Consider the following 12123-nt stretch of genomic DNA (forward strand, 5'->3'; position numbering starts at 1 on the left):
GCGCAAAGCTCTCCTCCAACACCACATTTCAAATCAGTTGATTTTTCTCTTACCCGCTTTTTTTACTGTCCAAGTTTCTCATCCATCCATAAATATGTTTTTTTGTGTGTGTGTGTGTATCAAATGACCAAGCAGGATACACACAGCCCCAACATAGCCCTAACTGTATGTGGATTGTTACCACATGCCTTTGAGGTAGGACTGGAAGACCCAAAGGAGGACAGAACTCCTGTACCCTTAGTTGCATGGAAGTGGCAATTTCAGCAGATGCAGAATAAATGTGGCTTTTCTCGTCTCTGAATGATACAAGCACCCTGCCTTTCCATTATATCTAATCACCTTACTTTGCAGAGATGAAATGTTCCTTTATTTTTGCCTCAACCTGCCAGTAAATCATTTACTGTCAATAAAAGGAAGGTGTGGGGTTTTCTTCCTGCAAGTATTTGCAAACCAAAGTAGCTGTAGGCCCAGTTTAACAAACCATCATGCTGCTGTTCATCCGTCAGCAGTAGAAAGTTTTTAGCTCAAAATGTGTGCTGCATGAGAATCTATGGCTGAATAGTTGTGTACAGGAGAATGAGAAAAGAACATGAGATAGCTAGGGGGACAGAGAAGGCTCAGTGTTCATTGTTCACTTATTTCCACTGTAGAATCCTGAGAATTTCTCAGTTTCCCAGAGTTTGCATATTTGAATTTCCCAGAGGGTCCATTCAGGTCTAAATTCCTTTGTGCCTTGGGAAGGCTGTTCAGCATATTGTGGGCTTCCTCCTCATCGTACAAGGAACAGAGACAAAGGTCAGAGGTCTTTAAAGTAGTCTAAAGTATCCCAAAACTGACACAAGTTGCATTTAAACCAATGGTAACGGAAGGATACCGGAGGGCGTCCTTCTTCCGTAAGCAACTAGTCCGCATTTGTTAGAATTTGTTAGAAATAACACTTGGCTACAGCTCATGGTCCTCCATGGCGCAGAGTGGTAAGCGGCAGTAACGCAGCCGAAGCTCTGCTCACGGCCAGAGTTCGATTCCAACGGAAGGAGGAAGTCGAATCTCCGGTAAAAGCGGTCGAGGTCCACTCAGCCTTCCATCCATCCGTGGTCGGTAAAATGAGTACCCGGCATGTGCTGGGGGGTAAAGAAAGGCCGGGGAAGGAACTGGCAATCCCACCCCATATATACGGTCTGCCTAGTAAACATCGCAAGACGTCACCCTAAGAGTCGGAAACGACTCGCACTATAAGTGCGGGGATACCTTTACCTTTTTACAGCTCATGGTTACTGGAGAGAGAGCTTAACCATGATCCCAGTGTCAAATGACATGCTAAGCCAAACCCTGGCTTAGCTGCCATGTACTGTTGAATCAGCAAAGTGGTAGCAATCTCCTCCCCAGGAGCCTGCACATTTGTGCTAAGCCACAATTTGGCTTAGTGTAACATGCGGACATGGCCATTGTTTCTCCTAACAAACTCTCAACCTGGTCCCTGAATTTCTGTCTCAGCTCATTGCTTAGATCACAATGATGCCAACTTGTGTAGCATCTGACCATGGTCTCTGACCCGCACATGTCCTCTGAACTGTCACAGGGGTACCTTGTGTAGTGTCACATTGTTTCTTCTGCAATAAAGCTCACTTAACAGTTAACCCTGCTAGCTGCAGTGTGTGAATAGTAGTAGCCTGTGCACTACATGATGCATTAGTGCCAATGGGCATATATATACATGCATATATACTCAAGTCAAGGGTCATCCTCCCCCACTCACTGTCTCTAACTTCTAGAGACACTGGGGAGGAAGCTGATCCCTGAAGAACAGACAGTTCTAGCAACTCACCCTAACAAGATTTTAACAGAGCACAAGGGGCATGTCTCACAAACCAGGGTCGCCAGCAGTCAGGATCTGGCACCATAGTTTTGGCACTCAGTCTCCCCTGCAAAGCTGACAAACAGGAATATTTGTAACATTTCTCCTACAAGTTGCTGAGGGACACTGATGCACCTCACTAGGGAGGACATTCTACAAACAGGGAGCCACCACCGAGAAGGCCCTGTCATGGGTCATTACCAACCAGGCAACCTCCAGCGGTGGCACCACCAACAGGGCACCCTCCGCTGATCATAGGGCTCAAGACGGTTGATAATCAGGAAGGTACTCTTTTAGGCCCTCGTTTGGGTAAATGTGAACTTTTTTCAGCCAAAGGGCTACATTACCTCATGAGTAACCTTCCAGCGGCTGCATGCCATTTGGGGGGGGGGGAAGGGCAAAATTGAGCGAGTTCAGAAAAGCGGGCAGAGCAATGGGTGCAACTCGTACTTTTGTACAGAAGGCTACATTCCAGCCATGCAAAAACTAGAGGTTTCTAAACATGCACACATCTCTCCATCCAGGCAAATATTATTAAATCATAGTTCAAGGACACATTCTAATCAGACAAAAAAACTCATGGAGGAGTACGGCCTGGTGAGAGTATGAGGGGGGGGCTGCATTCAGTCCCCGGGGGCTTGAGGTTCCTCAACTCTGCTGTGTCTGAAATCTTAATATTAAAAGAATTATTAAAAGAGTCAGACTGTTGTCCTCTGAGGCCTTTCGACTGTCAGTAGCTTCCTCGGGTTTCAAGGAGAGGCTTTTCCCTGGCCTGCTTTCTGAGCTTCTTTGAGCTGGAGATCCAGGGATTGAACCTGGGACCTTATGCCCGTGATATGTGATTTCACAGGGTTTTGTGGGGTTATTTGTACACTACTTTGACCCTGTTGGGAAGATACGAACCCTAAATTAACTTTCACAAAGCAGAGTGTCAGTCTTCTCATACATATTTGTACACGTCTTACAGCTGGAATGGAAGCGAGGGACTAGTCTGCATCCCAAAGAGAGCCAGGGAAGTTGGAGCCAGCAGGGCAGTTGCCACAGAGGGCACAGCAGGAGGCAAGTGTCTCTGACCTGTGGGATATGGAATTCTCCTGTGCATTCCTCACTGAAATAAATGGGATCTGCACATGCACACCATCATGGCTTGTGCTCTGTATTAATTTGTGTTTGCATGGTGGTGTGGGGATCTATTTATGTTTTCCTGAGGCACTGAAATATCTCGGGCCAGCCCTGACTGCAGCATCAGATGAAGTCTAAGGTTAAGAAGGAAGGTCCTTTTCCAAGGAGAAGGATCTGACATGTCACTGTTGGGCCACTGCCCCTAAGATCATGCCAAGTAGACAAGACAGGCAAACATTTCAGACGCAGGCCATGTTATTTTTATGAAATTCTCATATCTTTCATTCAGCCTTTCAGTCCAGGGCTGTCTGACTCACGATTCTTGGATGCCTTGGGTTGGCAGTCCTTCCTCATGAAGATTTGCATCTGAAGGTCTGTCTCTTCCCATGGTGATTAGGCAATTATGTACCCCCAGGGACACACTTCCTCTCCAGCGTTGAAGCAGATGCAAGCAAAATAGAACAAAGGGTCGCAACCTATCCAACTTCGCTAGCCAAAGAAAGACGCTTGTAACTCTAGCTTGCGATCTCAAGCACAGCACAGTGTTCCATGCTACACAAAAACTTGGGAGCAGTTCAAGAACCATTTTTCTCCTAGGACTTGGTTATGTTTTTGACCGGGAATCCTCGGGCAATGTTCATACGTTAGCAGCATCACAGTAGCTTAGGGTGGGAAGAAACTCTTTTGCCCAGGCATACAATTTAAAATGTTTCTTAGGGGAAATTACCATATCTTTATTTTATTTTATTTAAAAATGCAACCTCTGTATTTGTTGATCTTTCTGAACGCCGAGGCCCTTCCCTTGTATTGAAAGTGATTGTGCACAGGGAGACTGTATGGCAGATTACAGCAATGGTATGGCAGTGCTGACACACAGGAAACAGCTGCTCCTCTTTGCTCTCCCAACTCTGCTGCTTGGATGAAGTTGACATTTCAGACTGGACACAGGAAGGATCCTCTCCCCCCGCCCCACTCTCAAAGACTATGTCGAAACTGATACGATCATTCCTCATAATGTGGCTGAATTCCTCTAAGAAGCTGGGTGTTGTCTTGCCACCCAGTGACAATCAGCCACCTGAGAGATGGTGCGTTAACAAGTCAGTGGCCTCTTTCAGGCATCCTTTTTATTGTGTTCATCCATGATGATTTGTGCTGATGATGGTATTGGGGTGGCGTGATCATGCTTTCAATCCTGTTTTCACGTGCAAATGTTTCAGGGAAGTCATACTGCTTCCCTTCCATTCAGTGCATGTCCCATAACCTCCTGCTAACATCCTGTACCTTTTTATATCACCAATGTTCCACTTTATTTTTTGTCCTGTTTTGGTGTGCGGTAGTGCCCCTCCAGAAGTCAAAAATGCAATAACGTTGGGGAAGGCATCGCAGAGTGACTATTAAAGCAGAATGATGTGTGGACAGTTCAGTGTACATTCACCACTACACTGTGATTGTGTCAATGACATGTCACAGAATATGCCCACAAAAAACACAGACCAGTTTGGAGGGGCCCTGTAATACGCTTAAGGTAAAGATTTCTATGAAGAGCACAGCAAGCTGGTTTTGACTTTGAAGCTTTATCGCACAAGGGAGAACAACAACTAAATGCTGGGAAATTTCCTGAGCAGTTGCTTGCTTTGAGAGGCTGATGCCTTAAAAAAGCACTTCTTCAGTCAAGGGCTGAAGGCTGTGTCTTTGCTGTTCAAATTATACAACAGAGCTTCCCGGAATGAATTGCAAGAACAAAAGTATTTGCATCTATTAAGATTCAGAACGCTGCTGAAAAGTCAACACTATACAAGAAAGCCTCTAAAATGAACGACCATTATATAGGAACTGTTCTCTGTCAATACACTGTGAGGAACTTATTGGTGCCTGGGTGCTGTTGGTGGGTGTGTAATAATTATATGCTCATTAATAAGACCATGGCATGAGCAAGTGGATTGGCCCTTTGTTAACCTGAGTGTTCAGCACACTGGAGAATTTTGGGTTTTAAAAAAGCTCATGCCAAAATGGGAATGTTGATTTTTTTTCTAGCACAATACCATGTGAATTTAGAAAATTATTTTGTATTGTGTCACCTGCCATTTAACTATCCCATCGTCTTGAATCCAAAAGGTCCCATCCGCCAAGAGAAAGCATTTCCAATCACACACACACACCTGGCTGCATCGCACTCAGTTCTGGAGGGTCCCTCCATTACTCAGGAGTTGCTTTTGAGGGTGTGCTCGAGGTTACAAGATCAAGGAGGGCGGGAAACTCCTTGTTCATGCATGGAGCCCCATACCAGTTCTTTGGATCCATCATCCTAGCCATTGTTTTGTAAGATTATTCTCACCTTTAAGTGCTTGATACTCATTCTGGGATCCAGAGGTGCCCACATTGTGCTTCCATATGCCCATAAGGGATGGGCACTTAATGCTGATTTCCCTTCTGAGGCAGCCACTTATACCTCATAGGGTGCTATTCTGAAGAGTCTCCTGACCACTGACGTTTCTGGGGTGCAAGTAGCCGCTGCCATAAAGGGCAAGCTGTAAAACTGCTGTGCATGTGTGGAAGGCCACAAACATATCTTTGGATCATAGCCTATGCTTATATCATCACTATGCGTGTTCCTTTTGTGTTTGTTGAAGAAACAGCGTTCCTTACAACCCCTCCTTTTTTAATCCGATGTAATTTGTGCAGGTTGATTTTGTACCTGCTTGCCTACCTGAGCCTCACAAAGGTACCTATGCACATTTGGGTAAAAGGCAGATGCTTTGTCAAATAAAGTATGTTTTTTTACAGGGTAGCTGTAGCGCTAGCTGTACCTACAGTGTCACAACCAGGAGGAACATAGGCATAGGTCAGAACCCAAAGACCTTCTTCAGCTGCACCCAAGGGATCAGGAATTGCACTCTGGGATATTTTTTTACATTTTTTTCTTTGAACAGCAAACCAGCACACACCCTGCACCCATATCCCAAACTGCTTCTGAAAGTCCTGTTCGTTTCAAAATGTGTGTGGCAAGTACTGTTTGAGAAATAATAGGCTACAGCTGCCCTGACCACATGGAATTAGTTGTGTGGTTCTTTGGCTTTTAGATATAGTAAATTTTTCTGACTTGAGGGAGACCATGTTTCTTGTTGGATTGATCAACAATGAAACAAAACCGCTAATATCTCAAGATTAACTAGATGGCATATTGTTTGTTAATTTTTTTAAAAAAACGCATCTTGATACTTTGCCCTGTAATTTACTGCATGCATCACCTATCTTTCTGACTTTCTCTTTTTTCTAGGACCATCCATTGTGACACCCCCAAAAGACATCTGGAACGTCACCAGGGCCCAGGTTTTCCTGAGTTGTGAGGTCATTGGAGTTCCAACCCCAGTACTTACCTGGAACAAGGTCAGTGATTTTTTATGTAATTTTTGAAAATGATCCACAAGGAAGTTCTCTTCTGCAAGCTCACTGAAGTATATAGGAGCTACACCAAAGCACTGGCAAGTTCTCCTGAGATCTGCACAAACGCACCACCAAGATCTCCTGCACAAGCTCTCACTGATTCATTACTTGTCATGCGGAACGTCTTGGTGGATTGTGTTATTTTTGTGCTAGCCTGATCGGTAATAATGATATGCAAAGGGACACAGAAGGGCAATAGGAGAATTTAGGCAATTGGGAAAATAATTTTTGAGCACTTACCCACAGCAAAAAGTTATCATAAAGGCGCTCCACAGGCAGAGAGGATGAGAACAAAATATGACAAAACAAGAATGAGGGCTGGAGAAGGGGAAATTCAAGTGCATTGCCAAGGCAAACACTCTCAGAGCTTTGCAAGTATAATTTAGATTACTGAAAGGGGAGGCTTTGAACAGCAGTAATTTGTAAATGTAAAGGTACCATCTCTAAAAGGGATTATGTAGTTTTGTGGATTAGAATAAGAGAAACTCCCAGCACCTTTTTTCAGTTACTTTTTCTGCAAGTTCTGGGTTTCATTTCTGTTTATCCTTCCAAAACCAGCTCCGTTGTACTTTACCATATTAGGGCCTTTGTAGGGAAGAGTCAGAAGTATTAAGGAATGTGTATGAGCTCGAGTGTGTTCTGGGGGCTTTGGAAACATGTAAATACTTGGTCTCTTGGATGAGACCAATTATCTGGATCCATTTCAGTCAGGTTTCAGGCCTGGTTTTGGCACGGAAACAGCCTTGGTCGCCCTGTATGATGACCTCTGCGGGGAGAGAGACAGGGGGAGTGTGACTCTGTTGATTCTCCTTGATCTCTCAGCGGCTTTCGATACCATCAACCATGGTATCCTTCTGGGAAGACTGGCTGAGTTGGGAGTGGGAGGTACCGCATTGAGGTGGTTCCGCTCCTACTTGGCAGGTCACCTCCAGAAGGTGGTGCTTGGGGAACATTGCTCGGCACCCTGGACTCTCCAGTATGGGGTTCCGCAGGGGTCAGTTCTGTCCCCCATGCTGTTCAACATCTACATGAAACCGTTGGGTGCGGTCATCCGGAGCTTTGGAGTGCATTGCCATCAGTATGCTGATGACACGCAGCTCTATTTCTCCTTTTCATCTTCTTCAGGTGAGGCTGTCAATGGGCTGAACCAGTGCCTGGCTGCCACCATGGACTGGATGAGGGCTAATAAACTGAGGCTCAATCCAGACAAGACTGAGATGCTGCTAGAGGGTGGTTCTTCTGACCAGATGGTGGATGTCCAACCTGTCCTGGATGCGGTCGCACTGCCCCTGAAGGAGCAGGTTCATAGCTTGGGGGTTCTCCTAGAACCATCTCTGTCACTTGAGGCTCAAGTAGCCTCGGTGGCACGGAGTGTCTTCTACCAACTTCGGTTGGTGGCCCAGCTACCCCCCTATCTGAACAGGGATAACCTGGCTTCAGTTGTCCACGCTCTGGTAACCTCCAAGCTAGATTACTGCAATGCGCTCTGTGTGGGGCTGCCTTTGAAGACGGTTCGGAAGCTGCAGCTTGTGCAAAATGCAGCGGCCAGATTGGTAACAGGGACCAGATGGTTTGAACATATAAAACCAATTCTGGCCCACTTGCATTGGCTGCCTGTACGTTTCCGAGCTTGATTCAAGGTGCTGGTTTTAACCTATAAAGCCTTACACGGCTTAGGACCACAATCCATGATGGACCACCTCTCCCGACATGAACCCACCCGTACACTACGTTCAACATCTAAGGCCCTCCTCCAGGTGCATACTCGGAGGGAAGCTGGGAGTCTGGCAACAAGGGAGAGGACCTTCTCAGTGGTGGCCTCCAAATTATGGAATGATCTCTTTTATGAGGTGCGCCTGGAGCCAACACTGTTATCTTTTCGGCTCCAGGTCAAGACTTTCCTCTTCTCCCAGACATTTTAGCATGTGTTTTTAAATTGTTTTTTGTGTTTTTAAATTTGTATATTTGTTTTTATTGTTTTTAATTGCTGTAAACCACCCAGAGAGCTTTGGCTATGGGGCGGTATATAAATGTAATAAAATAAATACTTTGTAAGGATTTTAGCAATCTTTTGCCATTCTGTTGTCTGCCATCATGTGGGAGCAGAAAGGAAGACAAAGAATCAGACAGAGGGAAGCTGCTGCTTTAATATAACAAAAGTGCCCTTGGTTTGGTTTGTTATGGCTGAGAGCCTGAGTGTTGTGTCAGAAATCCTTGGTTCCCAACCTTTCTTGTTTCCAGCAGACCCTTAGCCATGGAATAGGAATTATGCCTGTTTTGGATGGGGGAGCACTCCCCTTGACATCCAGCTGTGCTCCTATGTGCTCAGGTAGCAGCCGTGGCCAGGTGTGCTTTTGTATAGCTTAGGCTGGCATGCCAACCGTGCCCATTCATATGAAGTTCAGATCTGGCCACAATGAGATGTGCCCTAGTTACCTCTGGGCCAGATTGCTGCAATGAAATCTACATGGAACTGTCTTTGAAAAGTCATTGGATACTTCAGCTGGTCAAGAATGTGGCAGCAAGGATTTTGATGAATACTTGTCTTTGGGAGTTTGTGACACTTATTTTACAACAGCTCTACTGGATCCCAGTTCATTTTTGGGCACAATGCAAAATCCTAATTATTGCCTTTAAAGTCATAAATAGTTTGGACCTCGGATACCTAAAGGACCATCTCCTCCCACATTGCCTGAGACCTACAGAGGTGGGTTTTATCTTCCCAATAGCAATGCAGGTATGGCTGGTTGGGAAACAGGAGAAAGATAGGTGTATATAGGTAATGTCACACCGGCAGCTAGGCCATATTGTGCCACACCCTAGTCTTCTTGCCAACACAGGAAGAACCAATAAGACAAGTGACTGCACACAGACTGGTAAAGTCTTTACTTTGGAAACTCCCATTTGCTTGTTTGGGGAGGGAAATTAGGTACTTGGATAATCCAGAGATATTTTTTGGGGGGGGATCTCCCATTTAACCCTAACCTTTCCCTACCCTCCTATCTGCCAGATAATAAAGGGACAATATGGCGTCCAAAGAATGGAACTTCTTCCAGGAGATCGGGACAATTTAGCCATCCAGACTCGTGGTGGTCCTGAGAAACATGAAGTGACTGGTTGGGTATTGGTAAGTGCTAGTTCTCTCACCAACTGAGACAATTTGAATTATGTTGATTAAATTACAGTGTCTTTCAGGGAAGAAATAAGACTTTACAGCAGCCTTTCCCAACCAGTGTGCCTCCAGATGTTGTTGGACCACAACTCCCATCTTTCCTGACCATTGGCAATGCTGGCTGAGGCTGATGGGAGTTGTGGTCCAACAACATCTGGAGGCACACTGGTTGGGAAAGGCTGCTTTACAGACTCAGGGCTGGGATGAATCATGGCACCTTGAGAAAATGTATAGTGAGGGAATGAGATTATGCCTTTCTAGGGTGCCAAATGTCCATGAGCGTGCAACCTTTACCTGCTTGCTTGTAATAGAACAGTGGTTAATCTGTGCCCCCCCCCAGAAGTTGTTGGAATCCAGTTGTCACAAGTGACAGGAGTTTGTGGCCCAGCAACATGCAGAAGGGCTCAAGTTAGCCATCCCAGGTATGATAAACCTCTGACTTTTGCAAGCCTTGAACATAGCCGGCTGTACACAAGGTTAACCCACTTTTGCCTCTGGCCCCATCTACCACTGGCATTCAGTCCCTGGAGGGTTGCCCATGAGGGAACACATCCCCTGGACTGAAAAGGGCTCCCAACACTTGGTCTGCAATATAGGAGTATTTTGGAACGTGTCATCTGCAGAAAGAGAAGTTTGTAAATCACTTTTGCTGTTGTTTGAGTGAAGTTTGGCACTCTGGCAGCTTGCTGTTTTGGAGAATATCTTCATTCAAATGCATGCTCTGTATAATGGACAAACCACTTACAGACTTTTATGATTAAGCAGCATACAAATTGTTACATAAAATGAATAAACCAAATATATAAATAAAAGTATACTCCAGATCCTTTGTCTTCTGAAGTGGGTTTGACAACTTTAAGTAGGGAGCAAGGTGGGTTTTTTGCATGGTGGTACCTTTCCTGTTGGAATTGCCTCCAGAGACATTCAGAGAGCCAGCCCTGCTTAGGGGCCTTTAGACGATAGAACTTGCCATTTATGACAGCCTATTTTGAATGCCCGCTGTTAAAAAACAATTTACTGCTGATTGCAGATTTAATATGCATTAGATACTATAATTTCATTAGAAGTCTGGAGAGTGGAACGGTGGACTACAAATCATGGCTTGGATCCAAAGAACAATATGTAGCGCTATGCATGAATTCACTGGGACTTTCTTGTCCTTCTCGTCAAACGTGTGAGAGTTGGGATGGTGCAGAATGGTATGCAGGGTGTGCGTGCGGAGGGGTGGGTGGGTGAATTGCCTCTGCACAAGACGAAATGCCTGCTGCTCCCACAGGGGGACTTTGGATCCATACCATAAAACTAAGTTTGAGAACAGATTTTTCCATCTAGATGAGCGGCCTTCAAAGCTGCTTGCAGAGGCTTGCTGCAGGTCTTTTCAAGAAAGATACAAAACAAACACATATTTCCTCATCTAAAGACCCCATGTCCACTCTGTTCTCTCCCACCCCCACAAAAAAAAATGCATCAAGAAACGTAGGGCTGAACTTTGGGAGCTAGAAAGAGAAGTTCAAACATTAGCATCTGGATGCTTTCCATTCCTTATTCTAACAAGTGAGGTTGTTCAAATTGTTCATCTGGGAACTGACTTATGGTTAACCGATTTGGGGCTCGGCTATTTAAAAGTGTTCATGATGTGGCCAAGTGTCACGATTCTGTTTCAACAGATATCCCCTTTGACCAAAGACGATGCTGGAGAATATGAGTGCCATGCACTGAACTCAAAAGGAGAGGCTACAGCTTCTTCAAGAATTACTGTAGTTAATTCTTTACATGAAATACCTACAAAAAAAGGCAAGTGGGTGTGTGTGTGTGTGTGTGTGTGTGAGTGTGAGTGAGTGAGTGAGTGAGTGAGAGAGAGAGAGAGAGAGAGAGAGAGAGAGAGAGAGAGAGCGCGCCTTGCCATAGTAAGGCCAATAGCAAAAAGAAAGCAAACACGAGAGCGGATATAAAAGATGGGTCTGGTTGACTTTTGTAGTGTATCATGAATGGTTATGTTTAAAACTTCCTACAAAAATTAAGAAAAATATGAATAGGGTTTCAGTGGTGGTTCTTAAATGTCAAACATTTGTGAAACCATAGTCTTTAATAGACACAAGACAAAGCCATCAAGAGGGTGGGACAGTCTCCCACCCATTATGTCTGGATCCGTCTCCTTTCTTCCCATGCCAACTTAGTGAGGAAGACAAGAAGAGAGAGAAGCGGAAAAGTAGTTCTCACTGGTGATTGCAGTCCTGCAGGAGGTTGTAAAAAGAACCTGGTATGGAGAAGCATGCATGAGCAGTGGCTTCTTCAACGTTCAGTGTTGCTTGCAAGGGGTCCCAGGTAAAGACAAGCAATCATGCTCTTGCAGCTACAGCCTATATACCTTCTTTAGCTATTACTGGGGGCACTTTTACAGATACTCCTTAAATTAAGATTTTTTTATTGCTTCAAGGAAATGCACTGAACTTGTAGAGCTTCTCAGTTCTCTAATATACATTTCAAGGAAAACAATCTTCCTGAATGTATGGCATTTATTTCTTTGCAG

The 12123-nt window shown here is 44.9% G+C and overlaps 1 protein-coding gene across 1 annotated transcript in view; it reads left to right on the forward strand.

The window, feature by feature from the left end:
* Positions 1 to 12123, forward strand: part of IGFBP7 (insulin like growth factor binding protein 7) — a 30818-nt gene that overhangs the window by 18529 nt on the left and 166 nt on the right. The window contains exons 2-4 of the mRNA XM_061635145.1: positions 6255 to 6364; positions 9432 to 9548; positions 11261 to 11387. Of these exons, the coding sequence (XP_061491129.1) occupies positions 6255 to 6364; positions 9432 to 9548; positions 11261 to 11387 (354 nt within the window). The remainder of the gene's footprint in view (positions 1 to 6254; positions 6365 to 9431; positions 9549 to 11260; positions 11388 to 12123) is intronic.

The sequence above is a fragment of the Rhineura floridana genome, chromosome 1, assembly GCF_030035675.1.
Source record: "Rhineura floridana isolate rRhiFlo1 chromosome 1, rRhiFlo1.hap2, whole genome shotgun sequence".
Lineage (NCBI taxonomy): Eukaryota > Metazoa > Chordata > Lepidosauria > Squamata > Rhineuridae > Rhineura > Rhineura floridana.